This window comes from Delphinus delphis, chromosome 1 (assembly GCF_949987515.2).
Source record: "Delphinus delphis chromosome 1, mDelDel1.2, whole genome shotgun sequence".
Taxonomy (NCBI): domain Eukaryota; kingdom Metazoa; phylum Chordata; class Mammalia; order Artiodactyla; family Delphinidae; genus Delphinus; species Delphinus delphis.
Genome location: NC_082683.1, coordinates 38456721 through 38479724, shown reverse-complemented (window position 1 = coordinate 38479724; position 23004 = coordinate 38456721). Strand labels below are relative to the sequence as shown.

Below are 23004 nucleotides of genomic sequence, written 5' to 3'. Positions count from 1 at the left end.
GTGGCAGGGTCTTGGTTTCTATGACGTCATCTGGACTAACTATGGCATACCCCGCCTTTCGGGTTCCCATTTCTACAAAACTGCTCCCATCAGTAAACCATTCGACCTCAGGGCTTTCAAGAGGCTCACCTAGAAGATCAGACCTGCTGGAGTAAGTTCATTCTCTGGTCTCTATACACTGATGCAGTAAGTCTCCACTCTCGGCCTCTGGAAGCAGAGTTGCTGGGTTCAGAGTTAGGCACACCTTTAAGGTAATGTCAGGGGTGTCCATTAGGAGGGCCTGATATCTTGTTAACCTTCCTCCAGTCAACCAATGATGTCCTTTGACTTCCAGCACAGACTGTACCTGATGAGGGGCTGACACATCGAAGTGTTGTCCCAGGTGAGCTTGGACGCCTCATTAACCAACAGGGCTGTGGCTGCTACTGCCCGCAGGCAACTTGGCCATCCCAGGGCCACTGAGTCCAGTTGTTTTGAAAATTAAGCTACTGGTCTCTGATCCGGTCCCAGCTTTTGGGTCAGGACTCCTAGTGCTATCTCTGACCTCTTGTGAACAAATAGGGTAAAGGGCTTGTCCAAACTTGGAAGCCCCAGTGTTACTCCATTCAGTCTTTAGAGTCTCAAAGGCCCGCTGGGGGTCCTTATTCCATCGAAGGAGTTCCCTTTCTCCTCCTTTTAGAGCCTCATATAGGGGTCTTGCTATAAGGCCATAACTTGGAATCCAGATACGACAGAACCCAGCCATCCCGAGAAAGCCTTGGAGTTGCCTCTTTGTGGTTGGAGATGGTAATGCACTAATTGCTGTGTTTTGATCTATGCCTAGGGCTCGTGCCCCTGGGGTCAAAACAAATCCTAAATATTGAACCCGTTGCTGTGAGATCTGAGCCTTGGTTGGAGAGACTTTATGTACCTTTCTTGCCAGAAAATTTAGGACCTTAATAGTATTTTGATCTGAATCTTGTTTGGTCTCACTATTTATCAATAAATCATCAACACCCTTCTCAAGGCTCAGTTCCCTTGCTAACGCATTTTCAAAAAGATGAGGGCTGCCCTGAAAACCCTGCGGAAGCACTGTCCCTGTATATTGGTTAGCCCGCAGGGTGTCAGGGACTCTCTATTCAAAGGCAAAAACATATTGAGAGTCTGGATGTAGGCGAATATAGAAAAATGCATCCTTGAGGTTTAAAACAGAAAAATACTGAGCGCTCCCCGGCACTTGGGTGAGACGGGTCTATGGATTTGGCAGCAATGGGTGAATAGGGCTGACGGCCTCATTCACTGCTCGCAAGTCTTGCACAAACTGATACTCCCCGTTAGGCTTCTGAACAGGGAGGATAGGGGTGTTGCAAGGGGATTGGCAGGGCCTAATGAGTCGGTGTTTTAGGAATTTGCTGAGCAGCGGGTGGATTCCCCTCAGGGCCTCAGGCTTTAAAGGATATTGTCTCTTCCAGGGGTATTTTTTCCCAGGCCTTAACCTTATTTTTATTGGGGGAACACATTTTGCCCGAGGTATCCCAAACTGCAGGATCTACTTATTCTCTAATTTCTTTTCCTTTTTTTTTTTAACATCTTTATTGGAGTATAATTGCTTTACAATGGTGTGTTAGTTTCTGCTGTATAACAAAGTGAATCAGCTATACGCATACATATATATCCATATCCCCTCCCTCTTGCATCTCCCTCCCACCCTCGCTATCTCACTCCTCTAGGTGGTCACAAAGCACCGAGCTGATCTCCCTGTGCTATGCGACTGCTTCCCACTAGCTATCTTTTTTACATTTGGTAGTGTATATATGTCCATGCCACTCTAATTTCTTGGTGGATGTCTTGGGGAATATTTTGATGCCCAAAAGGTGGGTCATTTGGGGCTACTAATAGATGCATTCTCTGTTTGAATTCTTTACCTCCTTGGACTTCACCGTGTCCTAAGAATATACTAGCTCCTAACTTATTTAGCAAGTCTCTCCTGAGGAGAGGGCCAGGGCATTCTGGCATATACAAAAATGAGTGAGCAATAATAATGGACCCAATTCCGCAGGCAAGGGGAAACATAAATCACCTTACCTTTGGCTGTCCATCAACTCCCGTCACTGTACAGTCACGCCTGGAGAGGGGGCCGGCTGGCCAAGTCAGAACAGAGCAGGTGGCTCCAGTGTCTACAAGAAATACAGTTCCCCTGCCTGCCATGTCAAGGGTGACCCGAGGCTCCGCTGGAGTGATGAGGATGGATTGAGTGGGACCTGGAGCCCAGCAGGCGCTTGGGCCCTGTCAGTCGGTGTGCAGGAATCTATCATCCAAGAGATTTGCAAGGAAATGGGGCCGGTCGGGGTCGCCCCTCGGGCGGTGCTCAGGACGTTCCCTCTTCCAGTACCCCCCTTTCTGACAAAGGCACACTGGTTTGGGCCCAGGCGGCTTCTAAGTGGTCTGTCCAGGCTTCTTGGCCCTCCAGGGTCTCCTCGACGTGGTGGGTGGATCAGAGCAGCCAAAAACTGCCTTTTGTTTCTTAGCCTCTCATCCTCATTGGCCTCCTCCATTAAGTCTCCGTTGTTATAGACCTTGAAGGCTTCCTCTACCAAGTTTGACAGCGGGGTTTGGGGCCCAGCCTCAAGCTTTTGTAATTTTCTCCAGATATTAGGAGTAGGCTGGGTGATAAAATGCATGGCCAATAGTGTCCTCCCTTCTGCAGACTCAGGGTCTGTATTGGTGGACTTCATGGATGCTTCTGTCACCCGGCTCAGGAAGACTGCTGGGTTCTCATCTTTTTCCTGTGTAACCTCTTGGACCTTATCATCATTTACAGGCTTCATCATACACTTTTCATTCCTTCTGATAGACAAGTAATATAATGTCTCATCCTAGCCTGGCCTACATGATCTTCACAGCCCCAGTGTGGGTCATGATCTGGGATTGCATCCCCACCCACCTGATAAATTTGGTGGCATGGACTGGTGGCCAGTAAGCCACCTGCGCGTTCCCTGGCCTTTCTCAGTATATGCTCCTTGTCATCTGGGGTGCAACAGTGGGCCAGAATAACCATGATGGCCTGCCAGGTGAGAGATCACTTAAAGGCACAGAAACTCACACAAGCTGTTATCAAAAGCAGCGTTCCAGGACAACTCTGTTCTTTTATGAGAGAGAAACCAAATCCAGTCTTGCATCAGCCTACTCTTAATAAAATCCATTTACCTAATTAAATTTAATCCAACCTTAGAAAATCCTGACCACATACAAAATTGTTTCCTCGGTGCGGTGTTCCTCTTCCGCAAACCTTCTGCAAATTTCTGTAGCCATAATTTGTCCCTCATCCTTTCCCCATGGAGAAATATCCAGCTCTACCACACGATCACCCTTTTTCCTTTCGACAAAATATATTTCCATTCCTCATACCTTCTTTTCTGAAAACACGCATCCTACTTTCCTTAAGCAACCATGAACTGTCCTATTTATTTATTTATTTATGGCTGCGTTGGGTCTTCATTACTGTGCGTGGCTTTCTCTAGTTGTGATGAACGTGGGTTACTCTTCATTGCGGTGTGCAGGCTTCTCATTGCTGTTGCCTCTCTTGTTGCGGAGCACGGGCTCTAGGTGCACGAGCTTATGTAGCTGTGGCTCACGGGCTTAGTTACTCCACGGCATGTGGGATCTTCCCGGACCAGGGCTTGAACCTGTGTCCCCTAAATCTCATTGGCAGGAGGATTCTTTTTTTTTTTGCAGTACGCGGGTCTCTCACTGTTGTGGCCTCTCCCGTTGCGGAGTACAGGCTCTGGACGCGCAGGCTCAGCAGCCATGGCTCATGGGCCCAGCCGCTCCGTGGCATGTGGGATCTTCTGGGACCGGGGCACGAACCCGTGTCCCCTACATCGGCAGGTGGACTCTCATCCACTGCGCCACCAGGGAAGTCCCCCATGAACTTTTACATAAGCATTCTCTATTGGTAGAGAACATTTCAAGGCAGTACCAAATAGCTTAATTTTTCTCTCACAAGAAGACAAAAGTAGGTAAGTTTAGACCTGTTTAGCAATTAATGTTCCAATATTTTACCTTATTTGAAATGGCCTGAATATTCAATTTAACTTAATTTAGTTTCAAATTTACCAAAATTTTGAGAGACTTGTTTTAGATGGATGTTTCCAAGACATAATTATTCCTATAGAGGTTACCAAAAACGTATCCCAGTACTTTCACTTAAAAATTTAATGATATCAGGTTACTTCCCCTGTTGACACATTTTATAACAGAAACAATATGCACTTATTGACTTCCAGGAACCTTAGGTACAATGAAAGTTGATGACTCTAAAGATAGGTCTGTATTAATTAAACCCACAAGCTTAAGTTAGACAAGTTAATTTCTACAGAACCAGAGATTTCATAGTTTTCCTGCTTGAATTTAAAATGGCCCTCTTTTTCTTTTTTCCCTCGGTGTGGGGGACTACAGATGGATCAGGTGCTTCCTGAGAGCCCAGGCAGCATAGTTACATTGCAAAGGCAGAGGCGGAGATGCAAGCCCCTCGATCCAAGGAAAGAATAGTTATGCCGATCACAAAACTTAAAGACACAAACAAGAAGTTTCAGGATAAAGTGGACGGAGTGTAGGGGTGAAGACCAAGGGAGAGGTAAAGGGAGGAGGGACAGAAAAGAATGTCAGAAAAAGAGAAAGAGACAGAAAGTGAGAGATTGCCCTTTCAACCTGCCCCCGCGGGTGTCCATTCAGGCACCAAACAGCGCTCTTCCAGAAAGGGCCAGTGACGGAGGGAGCCCACGGGGATGATTAAGCCCGGAAACCAGCCAGTTGTATGTTGTCTGTGGGACTCTCACCCACACGTACACTGGTATATAGAAATCTGCCCCTTCAGCCCGTTCCCAGTGGGACTTTCCTTGGCGGCAGGAAAATAAAGGTGAGAATACTGGGATGATAGGGCTTCCAGCCATTCCACGATATGAGGTTTGGACATCTATCACTCTCATAATCTCTGGTCAGGGAGAGCCCTCTGGACCACGGTCTGCATGGCGTGAGGCGAGCCTCTCCCACCTCTGCCTGTCACCCGTCAAGGTGAGCCATGGCCGGCCAGAGGGAGCAGGTCTCACAAGCTGAGAGGAGTGATGCCGTAGCTGCCTGATGTCCACTCTCTCGGAAGGACAGGACAGAAGGAGGAGAGGACGGAGAGAGGAGAGGACAGAAAGAGAAGTAGAGAGATTTCAGGAGAGGGAAAGGGACCAAGGGGAAAGGGAAAATGGTGAGGGCAAAAGGACGAAGGGAAGGGGAAAGTGTTGTCTGAATGAGGGTACTGAAGCCCCCAGGGGCCAGGAAGGCAGACTTACCAAACGTGGTGACACTGAAACAAGAGGTTCAGGTGGCCGCTTGTCACCTGCTGTGAAGCTGCGTTCGGTGGTCCCAGAGGTGCCCAGATCCTCTTCCCAGACAGACACAAGGAAGGGCCCAACGTTGGGCACCACAAAATATGTAACCGACCAGGGCTCTTGGCCTCCTTAATCAATAGAAGTTGATCAGAGGCCAGACAAGAAATGCAGGCAAGGCTTTATTGGGGCCTCTGCGGCAGGGGGGAGCGAGAACAAACAACAGGTTCCCTTGCTTGCCTGCTCCCCGAAGGGGGTCAAGCTTGTTTCTTACATGGGGTGAGGGTAGGGGTGTGTCCAGGGGTCGGGCCAGAGGGTGGCTTAGGTGGTCTGCCCACCGCTTAGGTGGTGTCGTGTGCAGGGGGAATGTGCAGCACCCTGCTTTTCCTCCTGACACACTGTTTTTAATCTAGGCTCTTCAAAAGTGGCAGTTGGGGGTCAGAAGCAAAAGCAGGGTGCTGCCCATGCCCCCTGCACACAACACCACCTAAGGGGTGGGCAATAAGTGGTGCTGGGAGAACTGGACAGCTACATGTAAAAGAATGAAATTAGCACACTCCCTAACACCAAACACAAAAATAAACTCCAAATGGATTAAAGACCTAAATGTAAGACCAGACACTATCAAACTCTTAGAAGAAAACATAGGAAAAACACACTTTGACATAAACCACAGCAAGATCTTTTTTGACCCACCTCCTAGAGTAACGGAAATAAAACCAAAAATAAACAAATGGGACTTAATTAAACTTAAAAACTTTTGCACAGCAAAGGACACCATAAACAAGACAAAAAGACAACCCTCAGAATGGGAGAAAATATTTGCAAATGAAACAACAGACAAGTGACTAATCTCCAAAATATACAAACAGCTCACAGAGCTCAATATCAAAAAAACAAACAATCCAGTTAAAAAATGGGCGGAAGACCTAAATAGACATTTCACCAAGGAAGACATACGGATGGCCAGGAGACACCTGAAAAGATGCTCAAATCACTAATTATTAGGGAAATGCAAATCAAAAGTACAATGAGGTATCACCTTACACTGGTCAGAATGGCCATTATCAAAAAATCTAGAAACAATAAATGTTGGAAAGGGTGTGGTGGAAAGGGAACCCTCCTGCATTGTTGGTGGGAATGTAAATTGATACAGCCACTGTGGAAAACAGTATGGAGTTTCCTTAAAAAACTAAAAATAGAACTACCATACGACCCAGCAATCCCACTACTGAGCATATACCCTGAGAAAACCATAATTCAAAAAGAGTCATGTACCACAATGTTCACTGCAGCTCTATTTACAACAGCCAGGACATGGAAGCAACCTAAGTGTCCATCATCAGATGAATGGATAAAGAAGATGTGGTACATATATACAATGGAATATTACTCAGCCATAAAAAGGAATGAAATTGAGTTATTTGTAGTGAGGTGGATGGACCTAGAGTCTGTCATACAGAGTGAAATAAGTCAGAAAGGGAAAAATAAATACCGTATGCTAGCGCATATATATGGAACCTAAAAAAAAACAATGGTACTGATGAACATAGTTGCAGGGCAGGAATAAAGAGGTAGGCATAGAGAATGGACTTGAGGACATGGGGTGGGAGGGCGAAGCTGGGGCGAAGTGAGAGTAGCATCAACATATATACACTACCAAATGTGTAATGTATAAAATAGTTGGCTGGTGGGAAGCAGCTGCATGGCAAAGGGAGAGCGGTGCAGTGCTTTGCGATGACCTAGAGGGGTGGGATAGGGAGGATGGGAGGGAGGCTCAAGAGGGAGGGGATGGGGGACACGTGTATGCACATGGCTGATTCGCTTTGTTGTGCAACAGAAACTAACACAGTACTGCAAAGCAATTATACTCCAAAAAACATCTATTAAAGAACCCACAAATATTAGAAACTATCAAAACTGCTTTATCAAGGGATTTTGCCCTCTCTCTTTAAGAGTCTTTGTGTACAACTACCTTCAGTGGGATAGGGACAGTGGGAGGGAGGCTCAAGAGGGAGGGGATATGGGGATATATGCATACATATAACTGATTCACTTTGTTGTACAGCAGAAACTAACACAACATTGTGAAGCAATTATACTCCAATAAAGATGAAAAAAGAAAAAAAAGTGACAGCTGGGTTTTTTGGTCTCTTGGTATATTTTGCTCAGAATTTGCCCCAACTGTGCATGGACATAGTTATTTTTAGTCCCATACACTTTCTTTGTATTTTGTTGCTCGAAGAGAGGTGTGACCAGGTGCAAGAATTGCAGCGCTACAGCAAAGGGTCCTAGGCCCAGCATGTCTCAGTTGGGCCCCTCTAAGGATGTAGCGAGGAAGCTACCACACAACAGCAGGGAGGCTCCTTCCCTGACAGGTGCCCGGGTGAGCTTCTTCCCTCTGAGCCTTTGGAGACGAGCCCTTTCTCCTGACTCAGCTGCCGTGGGAGCCTCAGGTGACAGGCGGGTTGTAGGGCGTGAGGGACCCCAGAGTGTGAGGCTGCAGGGGCGCTGGGACACGCTTGTCCTGCTGGGGTTCTGGGCCCACAGACCAGGGGTCATGTCCTCTCCTCGTCTCCTCTGCCTTCCCTCCCCTTCTCTCTCTCTTTCATTCGATCCAGTTCCTTGCAAGGGAAGACACGCACGCTCCATATGACATTGTGAATTTATCCAGGGAGTGGGAAAGAGGGGAAGCCAGGTGAGTGACAAATGGGCAGACCCGTAACACACGGGAGTGATCGGGGGCCCAAGGCGATGGGAGTCACGCAGGACTCAGCAGCTACAGTAACGGCTGCCCAGGGTGTCCGTGTCCTAATCCCCGGAACTCAGAGCAAGGCTGTTTTTTCTGAGTGGGACTGTGTAATCACAAAGGTCTTATGAAAGAGAAGGTGATGTGAAGACAGAAGCAGGAGAACATTTGAAGAAGCTGATGGATTTCAATATGGAGGAGGGCCCAGGAGCCAAGGAATGCAAGGATTGCAGCTCTAGATGTGGGAAAAGGCAAAGGGAGGGATCCTCTCCTACATCCCTGCACCGGGGGGGGCCCTGCCAACACCTTGGCTGTGTCCAGGGAAACCCACTTCCGGCTTCTGATTCCAGAGCTGTCAGAGAATAACTCTGTGTTGTTCGAAGTCCTTAAGGCTGTGGTCAATTGTTTTAGCAGCAAAAGGAAGTGAATTCAGGGACAGACAGGCAGGCAGAAGGGGCGAAAGACAAGGAGAGAGTAGACAGACTGGAGGAGGGCAGGCGATCAGGGTTTAGGTGGACAGTCAGAGGCACAGGTGGGTCAGAGACAGATGGAGAGATAAGCAGATAGGGAGCCTGGAGAAAGGTGAGAGGAGGAGGGCAGAACGTCTGACGGGCAGGAGGCAGGACATGAGGTAGGCCGGCAGGTGGGCAGATAGAAGCAGGAAGTGGGCACAGAGGCAAGGACGGGAGAGAGTGACAGCGAGACAGGATGGCAGGTAGAGGCCCTCAGAGCTCGTCTTTGTCTCCAACAAGCGTTACAGGAGCTTCCTGAGCTGCAAGTGGATCCCATTCTTGGACTTCAGCACAACTCTTGGAATGGGAACAGGGACCCTGGAGGGATCGGGTGCCAGCTCAAAGCGAAGCAAGGTCAGGGCCACGGTCACCTTCATCTCATTCATGGCAAACTGCTTCCCGATGCAGTTCCTGGGTCAGGGAGGGAAAAGGAAGTGAGCAGAGGCTTCTAACCCCTGCCGGGCACAGGGCATTCAGGGCTCTCCTCCACCTGGCCCAGCCCCGATCCCTTCCTTACGGGTCACACTGAACGTGCCGCCCAAGCCTCGGTCCCCCCTCTCCCCCTGACCCTTACAAAGGCCACCTCTCTCCAGGACTAGCTCCTAACTCCTACTTCTGCTCTCAGCACTAGCAAGTCCTATTGGGGAAGGTCTGCCTTCTAAGCCACAGGGTCAAGTCACGTGAATCAGTAAATGTGAATTAGTACTTTGTTCACTCGTCCACAGGTAGTTTCTGGTTTCCATCCAGGCCAGGGCACTGTAGGGGGGTGTGGGCAACTCTCGGGCCCTCACCACCCATGGCAGACAAGCAGGGGCCCCAGTCTCCAGATAGGACAGGACAGAGTTGTGTAAGGAAGTCAGGATGACAACCGGGAGGCTTCTTGGAGGGGCCACGGGTTAGCGCCCCTCGACCTGCTGGACCACTTGCCTCCCAGTTAATGCTCCGGCCTCCTGTCTCCCTGCAGCCTCGCAGTCAACCCGCCCCTGGAGCCTTCCCATTCTACTCCAGCAAGGCCCCTCCTCCCATCCCGTGGGCTCCTCACTGGCCTTTCCAGTCTCCTTGCCTCCCCTCCCTCTACTGCAGCCACGGCGGCTCGGGGCCTCCTGCGCCCTCCATCACAGGGAGGACACGTCGCAGGGCCTCAGCTGGCGTCACAGCGCTCTCTGGGCTGCTCCTCACTCACCTCGCACCTGTCCAGCCCCTCTTCCTCATTCCGCTGCTGTTGAGGTCCCCTCCCCCCGCCTCTGCCGGCCACATGCTCAAGACTCAGTCTAGTGACCGCCTGGCCTCCCGCCTCTGCCGCCTGCGCCTCTTTCTCCCACATCCCCAAGCAGCTTTAGTGTTAACTCAAGGACACATCACCGTCCAGTGACCAGGACAGTGCCAGAAACATGGAACATTCCACAATCTGCTCAGTGAATGAATGAACGAGTGAAAGAGTGGATGAATGCATGATGTCTGTCCTGTAAGGCAAACGTACTGACCACTACACTATGGAAACGTTGCATGTCTGTCTTGAATAGCGGTAGTGGTTTCTTGACTGTGAACTGTTGGAGCAAGGAAAGTTCCTTTCATCTCTGTGTTCCCATCTTGTAATATATGGTTTGGCACACAGAGACAGGTTAATAAATAGCTTTCTATTTGAACAAAGTTAATTGAATTGAAAAAGAAAGGACTGGAGTAAAATTAAACATTAATTCTGACCTAGGAATTGAGTTGCCAGGTACCCCCGGTCCTCTGGTGGCAGCCGCATGACCTGCAGCCAATGTCTACAAGGAAGAACAGGACCTTGGCACTGATCAAATACTAGAGCAAATTCCGGGAACGTGTTGCGTCAAGCCTGTTCTGTGAAGGTTGATTCACCAACTGAAAATTTCACAGAATTACAGGCTCAGAAAAAACTTGGATTACTAAGTAGTTCCAAAGTTATGGAAGTTACTATTTCGGGGAGGATCTGTAGCCGTTGAAGATTTTCACAGGCGTCATTTTCGAGTGTATCATCCGGGTTAACAGCTATTTCATGTGTGCTTTATATTTTACACGGCAAGAACCTCTGAAATGCATGCGTCCAACACAAAATAGTGAGTTTTCTCTCAAAAGCACTTGATTGCCTTCAATTCCATCCTTTTTTGCCAAAATTAGACTCTGTAGATTCTGGGACTATGGTATGTAATCCCTGCTACATGTATAGATTATTGGCAACTAGAAAAGCTGTCATGTGTATATTAATATGCTGTTATAAGTTTGTTGGGCTCGACTACAGAAATAGAGAAGACACACAAGGCTTTCTTCAAATGGCAACTGTAACTGATCACATACATAGCTTGAAGCCTCAGGACAAGGAAGGCAGCTGGAAATCGAAACCCATGCAAACACGACGGCTGATACAGTGAGAGGTGGATTGGTGAATTAAGTAAAAAAGACAGTGGGCTGGACTAGAAATGTGCCAAGAGAGAAAACCACCTTCTAAGATGACTGATACTTGGGAGAAGCAAACATCTGAAGTTTACCTTTCATGAAAAATTCTAAAGCTGAAAAGTCATACTCCTAAAGTGAGGAAAACCCTGGAATACTTTGAAAAGGCCACGGCCATGGCAATGTGGCTGGTCGTTGCAGAAGTCAGGAGGTCAAGGTGTCCGTGGCGTGCCCTGAAGACCTTCTTGTACATGGGGACACACACCTCCTTCTCAAAACGTCAACACACAGGGACATAACTGCATACACCACATATGAATGTAGACAGTCACACACATCAGGTAGCACCCAGTGACACCCAGATGCCCCAGGTACAGAAGGCCTCACCTGGATCCTCCTGAGAAGGGCAGGAAAGCATGGCTGTGTCGATCAGAACCTGGTGCAAACCGGGATGGGTCAAACACCTGCAGAGAGAGCACCGGGGCCAGGGCAGGCGGGGTCAAACTCCTTGCACCAATCCACCAGGGGACAAGAATCCCCGAGCGGAGCAGGAGAGGTGCTGGTCTGGAGAGAGCATCCCATCCCCTCCTCCCATGGCCATCATACCTCTGGTTTCGGCCACACCTTCGGGTTGTGGTGAAGCCCATAAAAGGAGAGGGAGAGTGGGATTCCTGTGGGGCAGGTGGGAGAGAGAGAAGATTGATGGTACCCATGGCAACAGGGGCAATGTGCACAGAAGGCCTGGGAGCCACCATGAGAGCCACCCTCCATCCCTCTGAATGAAGTGGTGCTCTTGCAAGACAGGTGGGCTGGAGGTGACCAAGCACATGAGCACAGATTAGGAGCAGGTAACCATGGCCAGGACTGAGAAGGAAAAGAATTGGAGGCTTAGTATCAGGATCGCCTCACATGAAAACTCACAGTTATCAGGTGTCATCATGAGCCCTCGGGGAAAGTGCATTAACTCATCTAATCCTCACAGCAGCCCTCAAGGAAGGCACTCCTATCCGCATGTGCAGATGAGGCACCTGAGCCTCCAAGAGGTTGAGGGATGTGTCTGTGATCCCACAGAGAGGAGGTGGCTGGGCTGGGATTCAGACCCACTGGACGGTGAGCCAATGGGTGGCCTCCAACCATGGCAGGGCTCTCAGACCTGATCATCAGCTGCTCTCGGCCATCCACCTGAGGGCTCCTCAGAGACTGGACCATCTGACCCATGACAATGGACTCCCTGAACTCCCTCGTTTACTTAGACCCCATATGGAAAGAACCACATCCCCTTGCTTACTTCTGCTTTTCTCTTAAGCCTTCACGTCTCAAGGAATTAGAATTATAGGGCTCCATTACAAGCCCACATTCAAGGGCTAGCATTTGTGTATTGAGCTCTCATTGGTTCAAGTTCTGTGTCAGGCGTTTTACAAAACCCCCAAACTGCAGAGGAAATATTAATTGTCTTGAGGCGGAAACATCAGACAGAGCATCCCGGGGCTGGAAAGCACATGTGGATTTCTGATCTCCCACGTGGTCTTGCAGAGTGCTTAGTTCAGTGGGTGTGGGTGACGTTCATACCTGCAGGTAAGGAGCGTCCATCAGGGAAGGTGATGGGCTTGCTCAGATATCTGCCAATGAACGGCACTGGTGGATAGAGTCGCAGTGCCTCCTTGATACACATGGTGGTGTAGGGCATCTTGTCCAGGTGGTCCCTGAAAGACAGCCCATCTAAGGGCAGGCAACCAGGGGTCCTCCACTCGCAGAGGGGCGAGGTCCTCCCACCTGTTGGGCACTCACCAGGTGATGGATGCACCATCCCCCAGGAGGCTCTGGATCTCTTCCTGGCACCTCTGCTGATGCTCAGGGTGGGAGGCCAGAGCATAGAGGGTCCAGGAGATGCCACTGGCTGTGGTGTCGTGACCTTCAAACATGAACGTATCCACTTCGGCACGGAGCTCCCTGTCAGACAAGCTGCTCCCATTCTCCATCTGTGGAGGCAGGGGGAGTGCAGGGTCTGCCCTGCCTCTGTGCTTCTGGGCAAAGCCTCAGGCCTCTCCTGCCCACACTCACTCTGGCGAAGAGGAGGATGTCCAGGAAATCCAGGTGCCTCTTGCTCCTCACCTTCTCCAGCTCTCCCTCCTTCTGCAGGTGAGCCTTCCTCATCTTGATCACTCCATCTGTCCCAGAACAGTGGTTCCCAGGCAGAGCTGAGGGCTCCTGGGGGCCCAGATGCAGCACCCACCGTAGCTCTATCTGCCCCTCAGGCCCAATCTGGGTACCAGGTGGATGAGGACGAGGGTGGGAATGGGCGCACATGTCAGGGCAGAGAGCTCCAGCATCGTCTCATCCAGGTCGGGAATTCCCTCAATAGCACAGCCCACGGAGGCTCTGCCTGGATGATGCTGGGAGGGGCTCTCATTCCACCGTCAGCAACGTGGTGACACATGTGTCTCCCTGCACCTCACCTGACACCCTGACGTCTCGGGTCCCAACCCCTGCACCAGGGAAGTACCCAGTGTGGGTGTGTGCCAGCCCCTGAAGAGGAAGCAGGAGTCTGGGCTCTGCCTGCGGGGTCAAGGTCAGGGGAGGAGCCACCCAGAAGGAGGAGCAGAACCTGTGTGTTGATGGGCCAGCTGGCAGGCGCGGTGGCTCCAGCGGCCTTCAGGGCTCAGCCTGTAGATGATGTCGTTCTGGTGGAAAGCATTTCTTAATCGGGAAAAAGTCAGATTGCCAAGGTCTCTGATTGCCTGGATGTAGGACTGGATGTTCCTGAAGGGAGAGGATGCAGAGGAGACTGGAGTGGAGGGAGCCTCTGACCTGGAGACGGAGTGGGGCTCCGGGTGGGGATTCCTCAGTCAGCGGGGACAGGCAGCACTGAGGCTTTGTTATTTCTGCCTCACAGCCCTGGAGGCACTTAGTCCTTTACAAGTGGCCTGAGCAGCCAGGCTTCTCCCTGTGCAGGAATCAGGGACCTGTGACTGAGTCAATGTTGGTCTGGGTGGAATTTGACTGTGGTCCATGGCTCTGTGCAGAATGTTGCTTTCTGTGCTGATAAGCGTCCATGCTGCCCTAACTGCCTCTCAGGTAAGTCCTCCCCAGCTGGTGAGAACAAGGACCCTGCTGTTGAAAGGTTGTCACTGACCTGTCTGTCTGGATGCTGCCCTGGTGGCTGAAGGCGCACTTCATGATGGTGTCCAGGGTCATCAAGGAGACGTGTCCAAGGACCTCCAGATGTGAGTCCAGGCTGACGAGCTCCTCCCACTTGTCCTGTGGTGGGAGGGGGACATTGACCCTGCTCTGCTCCCCCAGAAGGCCTGTGCTGACAAGGCCAGGCTCTCTCTCTGTCTCTCTAAATCTTCTGATGAGTTTTTCTCACTGTCAAAGCAGATGTGTTTTAGCAGTTTGAAGCTGTAACACATGTGTGTAATGTGATGTCTATTTTCTCGGGATCATTTATTATGTAATTAATTATACTCTCTCATAATATTCTGAATCAATTCTGAATTCTAGGAACAATTTATGATGATAATCACCCTGTGGCAGACCAGAAAACATTGTTTCTCAAGGGACAAACGGGTAATCTTTTGTGTCCTGAGATCGGAACTGGACAGGAGATGGCCAACTCTTATAAGCAAATATTTCAAGGCAAGGAAAAGGTTAAGGGACTCGATTTGGGCTCCTATGAAGGGGCGATTCCTTTCATTTATCCATTGTTAACTGAGACCAGTAGGTGCTCAGTCTGGATCAGAGGTGATGTTTGTCAAGACCTGGCTCTGTGAGTGTAGACGTGGCCTCATTTCCTCCCATGAGTGACTCAATTCCATGCAGAGGCCTTGGGCCCCAGGCCAGAGACTAGTTGAGTGACATCCTGGGATGTCCACTCTGCCACTGAAGCTGCCATTGTCCAGGGCATCCGGGGGCAGCTTGCACCGCTATCCAGGGGAATGACCCTTGCTCTAATCCTCTGTGTTGAAGATGTGGAGATGAGAGGAGAGTGGACCCTGAATACACTATGTCCCTGCTTTCCCTTGCCTCAGAGCAAATTGTGGATACAAGCTGCTGCCTGGGCACCCCTTTGTCCCATCCAGTTTTGGTGAGCTCTGTCTCAGAGTACGTTCTGATTGCATCATTCTGGGGGCTGGGTCTGATGGACACCTGAGGGACACAAGGGTCTGAGAGTGGACTTTGTCAGCAGTGCTGGATGTGAGTGGGTCCAGGTGACGAGGGATAGACTCACCAGCATCACTCGGACAGAGTCGGCCATGAGACCCACGTAGGGCTTCAGGATGTCGTAGTGGAAGGCTGGGGTCAGCATCCGCCGGTGCTGGAACCACGTCTGCCCCTCCAACAAAAGCAAACCTTTCCCTGGGCCACAGATGGGTGTGTGTGTGGGTCGGGGAGCCTGGATCAGAGGGACGACTAGGGACAACTTGGGAGGAACCAAGGGTGTCAGGAGAAGGCACATCATGGGCAAAGGTAGGAAAGGCTAGTACAGTTCAGGAATGTGAATTTCCAGAATGGCTGGTCCATAGGATGTGATTATGACAGCTGCGAGACAGAGGTTGAAGAAGAGTAGGGGGGCAGGTGATAGAAGAATTAATAGTCAGGCCGAGAATATCGCAGAGGACTGAGCTTCAGGAGGGCTCTCAGCACCATTACAAAGGGTGAGAGTTTCACTGGAAGGAGAGAAATGAGGCTTGACTGAGAGATGAGGTGGTGACAGGATGCCTCGTACCCGTTGTTCTCCATTACCAAAGAGGCAGCTCTTGGTAAACCTAACTGGTGGGTGGACTGCAGTTGTATTTAAATGTACTTACCAATCCAGGGGATCAGCATTCTGTAGGCATCGTGAGACTTTGGGTCTGAAAGGGAAGGAAGGGAAGTGGAGGGCACCGAACAAGGCAGGCAGCCCCCAGAGCAGCTGTGGCAGCTCCCATTCCTCATGCTGGTCAGCTGGCAGTCTGTCTCTAGCCACCTCCCTCTTGCCTCCCATCCCTGACTCTCTCTGTCCTGATGGTCACTGTGGGCCCAGGAAGGCAGACTCAGTGTCCCAGCAGCAGAACACCCACAGGACTAAGACGGTGAATCGGCAAGAAAGATAGGCTCTGCTCAGCGCCACAGAGTAAGAAAGGAGCCTGTGGTTTCCTCCAGTTTGTGGTGGTTTGGCCATTTCATGACCCAGGACAGGCAACAGTGAGAGGTGCCAAACCTACATCAGTGTGGACAGGGAACTGTCTTCCAGACCCGGGATCATCTCAGTTGGGTTAAAACAGAAAGAAAGTAAGACAGGAAAGAGAAGCCAGCCCCACCCGGGTGTTGAAGCACTCACTGTGCGTGAGTGATGCTGGCCTTAGTCTGGCTTGTGGGCTGCAAGGACGGCTGGTAGGGAGCCAGGTACTGATGGCCGTAGTGCCAGTTTCTTCTGGAATTTCACAGATCCAGGGCCATGTACCCGAGAGGGAAGACTTTCTCCTGCTGGGATGTGGGTTTCCCTCTCACCTGATCTCCCCAGGACCACCTTCATGTAGTCAGGGTCATAGATCAACACCAGGGCTTTCGTCCCCCACAGCCAGCGAGCACAGGCACTTGGGTACTTCTCTACCCTCTTCAGTAGGGGTCGCAGCTCGGTCTCGTCTTGGAACTGTCCCCAAGGGAAAGATAAATCAATAAAACCCTTCTCTGAGTTCCAGTGCTGGAGTGGGGGTGAAGGGCAGGATGTGTACAGGGAGATCGTTCTGGATCGATCAGCAGAACTAGGAGTTTGGAACTATTTCTTCTGACCTGGGCTCTGCCCCAGACCTGCTGGCTGTCCACCTTTGTCCTAAGACCACATTCTGTCCCCTTGTCGGGTAGAGCCCTGGGCCACCAGTACGAACTGCCTACAGAAACTTACATCAGGGATTCACTCCCTGGTGTAGAGAACTTTGGGAGGTGATTCGTACAACATTTGCATGAGCAATTTATGATAATTCGTATCACTTGATAAGCAGTTTTGTCATAGAATTTTAGTTAGAGAATAAAATAGATTATATTAAAAAAATAAATTTATATATTAATTTCCTTTTGCTTACTGATTGCTATATATCATCAATATTTTCCCAGCATACATGTAAATATTTGCTAATATGAAAGTGTCGGATGTATATGGCTAAGTGAAAAAAACTAAGTACTAAATTGTATGTGTATATATTATTATTTTTTTATTATTTTTGTGGTACGCGGGCCTCTCACTGTTGTGGCCTCTCCCGTTGCAGAGCACAGGCTCCGGACGCTCAGGCTCAGTGGCCCTGGCTCACAGGCCCAGCCGCTCCGCGGCATGTGGGATCCTCCCGGACCCGGGCACGAACCCGTGTCCCCTGCATCGGCAGGCGGACTCTCAACCACTGTGCCACCAGGGAAGCCCGTGTATATATTGTTTTACATATTGAGCGTATACACAGTGATAGGATAGATTCTGGATGTATACATGAAAATGGTATTGAACTAAAGTTCTTATATGTGTATTTTAAACCTTATTTTCACTTACCAATAACCAGAAACTTTTATGCACTTCCCACCGCCCAGAGGAATCTCTTGAAACTCCTCACGTTGGACCACAAAGGCCCTTGCTTTCTGGCTTTACCCTCTCTATTCTTGCCTCCTGCTGGGCTGGTGAGTCCACAGGACCCATTGCTCTGCCCCCAAAGATGCTGCTGCCTGTGCGACTTGCACTGGCCCCACCTGCGCACACTTCTAGGCCTCTGCCCAGGTTCTTTCCTCTACCTGGTGTGCCCCTCCTCTTTGCCACAGAGCAACTGCCTCTCCTTAACCTTGCAGATTCAGCTTCGTTTTATCACCTCTGGATTTCTCATCAACATTTGGTCCTAGGCATGTTCCATGCAGTCACCTCGTCTTTAATTCAATGGCTTCTGTGTAACTCAAAGCAAACATCTGCCACTTTGGTATCTAATCTCTGCCTGCATCCTTCTACCATCAGGACTCACCAGCTCTGAGGCAACTTGCCTACTGTGGGATGGGTTCCTTCACTGAGCACGTATTTACTGAGCATCTACTATGTGCCAGGCACTGGTTTAAGGCACTGAATTAGGATGCGGCTGTAGATGCTTGCCTGTTTGGAGCCTCCAGGAGGAGACAGCGAGATTGAGGACATGACAACCGTAGGGGCTCATGAATGTGTGATGGAGGGAAGACCAAGCCTCTGGGGAAGCTTTGGGGAAGGGGCCCTAACTCAGATCGGGACGTTTGAAAGCTCTTCGTCATGCACTTGCTCATTCATCTAGTCATCATTTACCCAGATGCTCTCAGGTTACAAAGATGAACCAGAGGCAGGGTCTCCCAGAAGGAGCTCACAGCTATGACACTGCAGACAAAACTAGCTGAATCCGGTTAGCATTGCCTTATGAGAAGGACAGCCAAGGGAAGAAGGGTTGTCCCCTCCGCTCCTGGGAGACCCAGAAAGACATCTTGAAGGAGGTGGCTTGGGGTTGAGCCTTTGTAGACAGACATATGAGGGACAAGATCATTCCAGGTAGAGGGCACATGGGAGCAGAGTCCCAGAGGCCAGAATGCCCAGGCAGGCGGGGAGGACGCTGAGTAAGCTGGGGTGCAGGAGATTAGGAAGGAGAGGGGAGAGAGGTACTGGGCCAGCCCACATGGGGCTCGGGCTGTTTCCGGTTCCCGTCTTTAGCTCCACTCTACTCTAATCACGCTGCAGAGAAAGGGAGGCCTCAGCTCTCTGCAACCCCTGATTTTCTCCCAGCATTTGTTCAGTCCACAAACCCTTGATGAGCCCCTCTCCAGGTGGCCCCTGACGTGGCTCTGAGCCCTCCGCCGCCCAGGCTAGTGCTGCCAGTGCTGGGTGGGTAGGCGCTGTCCCCGCCCAGCCTGCAAGCCGCTCCTTCCCTCCTTCCTGTCCCTCCACACGCTGGATGGGCAGCCCTCTGCGCAGGCTCCGTGCAGGGTGCTGGGGGTGAGGGGGATTTCACGCTCGGTTCCGAGAGCACATAGTCCACTGAGGGAGGACACCAGGCGGGCGACCTCACCCTGTGGATGGTGCAACTCAAATGTCAGTTCTCCTTACCTGGCATCATCCTGGGAAACTGGCTCATGTGTGTCAGCAACTTGTCAGGGTTTAAGCACCGAAATCAGGAGACTGGAAAATTCCTCAGTCTTAAACCGAGCCAGTTTGTCCCTACAACTGACATAAACCCCCACCCAGCAATTGGGTCTCTTTTCCTGTGACCTGACACCTTCCTAGATTCCTGTCTGTCATCTCCACCGACAGTGAGCCCACAGGACAGCATCCATCAGACTGATGTCTGTGCTCCGAGGCAAGCTCAGGGCCAGGCAGAGAGGATGCGATTGAGGGATGGGGCAGGGAAGCATCTAGAAGCCTGTTCTATGAGAACAGCTGAAGCTGCTCAGCCTGGAGACGGGGGAGACTCAGGAAGGAAGAGCCACTGTCCTCAAAGTGCAGGGCTGCCAGGACAGCCTGCAGATCTCCCTAAGGAAGGAGTGTCTGACAGACCCAAGGACACCTGCACGGGGTCCTGGGAGGGAGGGAGCTCCCCAGACTGGGATGAGGAGCCAAGACCTGAGAGGTAAGCTGGGTCCTTTTGTGAGGCCACGTGCTCGCCCCACAACAAGGCCTCGTCCCATGGGCTTGCTCACCAGGACCATGGTCTGAGAGCCCCGGCCCTCCCTGCCCTCCCACTTCCCCATCCCACTCCATCCTACCTCCTGCATGTGCCCATAGAGCCAGTGGGAAGGAGGAGACGGGAACTGCTGGAGGGCTTTGAGCAGCCACTGTCTGTGCAGGTAGAGCTGTGCTGCCTTGAGCAGAAGCAGAACCAGGCCGAGCAGGGAGGCCACCTGCAGGAGCCCAGAGACACCGCCCAGGGCTCTGGGGGCGCTCAGTGCAGAGACACTCATGGTGCAGTGGCTTCTGGATTGCTGACTGTCCCTGAAGGTGGCTGACCTCCCCTGAGCACCCAGCCTGGTCAGAGAGGCTTGCCCCGCCCACCTAGGGGAGGGTGAAGGTGAGGGCAGAGCTCAGACCTGGGCCTCCAGGGTTGATTAACTGTGGAGGATGCACTTCTGGAAACAGTGTGAGAAAAACTTCCTCAGCTGACAGTGACAATGGCCAAGTGCAAACCCACTTTCCTTCTCCATATTACCTACCAAATATTTAATGAGCACCTACAACATGTCAGGCAGTCTGCTATGTGCTGGGACACAGCTGCAAGCAAAGCAGACATGAATCTTGCTGACTTCAAGACAGTCACAGTCTAGTTTACCAATGTTCAGTAGATTTGGTTGGTTTTATTATCATCCCATTTCAGAGGGGAAAACTGATTTCAGAGAAGAAAAGTGATGTGGCCAGAGGAAAACAGCCTCTGCTTGTCCCAGTTGAAACTGAAATCCTTCTCTGTTGGACTTCAAAGCTGCCTGCCTCAGCTGCCTCTGAAATGTTCCCCGGGGCTTGTACCCATCCACTATGCAGTGTGTCCTGGGTGACTGTGCCAGTGGACAGAGCACTGGCCTTGGATTCAGGAGGTGCAGCCCCAGGGCAGTTTCACTACATATGAAGCTAGAGACTTGTCCTCTCTGAGCCTCAGCTTCTCCTTTGAAAGGTGGGATAATAATTCATTTCCTATTTACATCCAATGAATGTTCATTCAGTCATTCATTCACTCAGCAAATATTTCTTGAGCTCACAGGCTATAGGTAAAGGTATAAAACTATATTAGTTAAGAAAAATTGTAGGCTTGTGCTGGAAGAATGAATAGTGTCCAGACCAATCAGGAATGGAGAAAACTAAAAAAAAAGAATGGGGCTTTGAAGGGTGAATAGGAGTTCACCAGGTAGAGTGTGCTTCTAGAGGGATGGGCACTGAAAAAGTCATGCAGGTCATATGTGAAAGAGCAAGGGATGGGGAAACCTTCATTTTCTGTCTCTTACATCCCTGTTTCATGATTCTCTTTCCCAAGATCTAATCCAGTGCCCGTAATTCAGAAAGTAAAACACCAAAGATTTCCATGAAGAATTACTTGGAAGCAAGCTCTCTTAGGAGCCTTGAGTTTCCTCCTGACCTGCTCCCCCACCAAGTTTAACTTCTGTCCCAAGAGCCTCTTCCTTTGCCTGTCCTCATGACAGGTGCTTCACATATAACCTATAGGGCCACATTCTGGGCTGTTCTAACTGAAGGTCAGAGGTGACTAACAACCTACACATACCCCCTTGCAGCACAACCTTTCACCCCCTCTCAGGTTCCTCTCAGGTCTCTGCCTCTGCTTCCCCCGAGATTGTGAGCAACTAGACTTTCCTTTGTTGGTTCAGCAACTAGGTCCAGCACTAGGAACAGTAAAGTGAGTGAGTGCCCATTGGCCCATGCTGTCAGAGTGACCAGCCCGAGCCCTTCTGCACCCCCTGACGCCAGGGGACCTGCCAAGCTTCCTGCCCAGGACAGTCCCAGCTAACTCTCCTGCCCCACACCCGGTCAGGCACAGAGTGTACTCATGACCCCAACTTTTTTTTTAAACATCTTTATTGGAGTATAATTGCTTTACAATGTTGTGTTAGTTTCTGCTGTACTACAAAGTGAATCAGCTATATGTATACATATATCCCTGTATCCCCTCCCTCTTGCATCTCACTCCCACCCTCCCTATCCCACCCGTCTAGGTGGTCAAAAAGCACCGAGCTGATCTCCCTGTGCTATGCGGCTGCTTCCCACTAGCCATCTATTTGACATTTGGTAGTGCATATATGTCCACCTGGCCCTTCCTTGGAGCTGAGTGAACTAGACCTGTGACCTAGGAACGGGGAGGGGACTGGACAGAAGGTTCCAGCAGCAGGCAGAGGCTGGGGGAGACGTCCCCTTCAGGAGGCACATGGCGGCATCACAGCACAGCACAGGACTGCAGGGGGGTCTCCTCTGGCATCCGGGGCCCTGGGTTAGGAAGGGCAGGGGTGGGACGGGAGGAGGACCTGTGTGCAGAAGCAGCAAGAGAGCAGGGCTGGTGCAGAGAGGCTGGTGGAGGAGTGCGAGGGGCCTGGCGCTGGTCAGGGTCAGGAGGACCAGTCCCCCTGAGGTCTCCAGGAGCACCAGGGTTGAAGAAGCCTGTCCTTGCTCAGGGGCTGGGCAGACACGCCGGGGACTGCAAGGGGCTGTCCTGTGGGGGAGGTGCACCGGCTGGTTCTCTGCTTCGGGTCTGACATCCTCTCCAAGCAGCCAAGCCTCGTGCCCAGCTGGTCCTCCCAGACCCTCCTGCACAGCTGCCCACTCGGGCCTCTGAGAAGCCTGCAGGCCTTGCGTGTGAGGAAGGGCTGCCGGGGGCTGGTGACATGGCCAGTGCTTCTCGAATCTGGGCTGGGCTCTTCTCAAATCTCATTTGGGGTGAAGGATTGGTTCCTGAGGCCCTCCTGCTGAGCCAAGTCTGTAAGGCTTCTTTGCTCAGGGCAGGATGGGCTCTGGCTGGGCCCCTCTAAGGATGTAGCGAGGAAGCTACCACACAACAGCAGGGAGGCTCCTTCCCTGACGGGTGCCCAGGGTGAGCTTCTTCCCTCTGAGCCTTTGGAGACGAGCCCTTTCTCCTGACTCAGCTGCCGTGGGAGCCTCAGGTGACAGGCGGGTTGTAGGGCGTGAGGGACCCCAGAGTGTGAGGCTGCAGGGGCGCTGGGACACGCTTGTCCTGCTGGGGTTCTGGGCCCACAGACCAGGGGTCATGTCCTCTCCTCGTCTCCTCTGCCTTCCCTCCCCTTCTCTCTCTCTTTCATTCGATCCAGTTCCTTGCAAGGGAAGACACGCACGCTCCATATGACATTGTGAATTTATCCAGGGAGTGGGAAAGAGGGGAAGCCAGGTGAGTGACAAATGGGCAGACCCGTAACACACGGGAGTGATCGGGGGCCCAAGGCGATGGGAGTCACGCAGGACTCAGCAGCTACAGTAACGGCTGCCCAGGGTGTCCGTGTGCTA

The 23004-nt window shown here is 51.2% G+C and overlaps 1 protein-coding gene across 2 annotated transcripts; it reads right to left on the bottom strand.

Annotated features, from left to right (window-relative positions):
- Positions 1-1722: 1722 nt before the first annotated feature.
- Positions 1723-20015, bottom strand: LOC132431929 (taurochenodeoxycholic 6 alpha-hydroxylase-like). 2 transcript variants are annotated; one of them, XM_060021666.1, is made up of 12 exons: positions 19761-20013; positions 16524-16665; positions 15842-15886; positions 15262-15389; positions 14167-14291; positions 13639-13793; positions 13095-13201; positions 12822-13012; positions 12603-12736; positions 11640-11704; positions 11421-11497; positions 1727-9029 (listed from the first exon to the last, which is right to left on the bottom strand). In XM_060021666.1, exons 1-12 carry the CDS (start codon positions 19953-19955, stop codon positions 8861-8863), a joined length of 1533 nt encoding a protein of 510 aa, XP_059877649.1. In that variant the 5' UTR covers positions 19956-20013; the 3' UTR covers positions 1727-8860. The 2 variants fall into 2 exon arrangements, with proteins under 2 accessions (XP_059877667.1, XP_059877649.1); XM_060021684.1 differs by lacking the exons at positions 12822-13012; positions 13639-13793 and having other exon boundaries at positions 1723-9029; positions 12603-12780; positions 13069-13201; positions 19761-20015.
- Between the last annotated feature and the right edge of the window lie 2989 nt (positions 20016-23004).

Excerpts from the sequence above, each read along its gene's own strand:
- LOC132431929 (XM_060021666.1), bottom strand. The coding sequence starts at position 19,955 with ATGAGTGTCTCTGCACTGAGCGCCCCCAGAGCCCTGGGCGGTGTCTCT. Across the intron at positions 15,390-15,841 it reads AATGCTGATCCCCTGGATTG|GGAAAGGTTTGCTTTTGTTG; the intron begins GTAAGTACATTT and ends TCTGTGGCCCAG. Across the intron at positions 13,013-13,094 it reads ACATCCTCCTCTTCGCCAGA|ATGGAGAATGGGAGCAGCTT; the intron begins GTGAGTGTGGGC and ends CTGCCTCCACAG.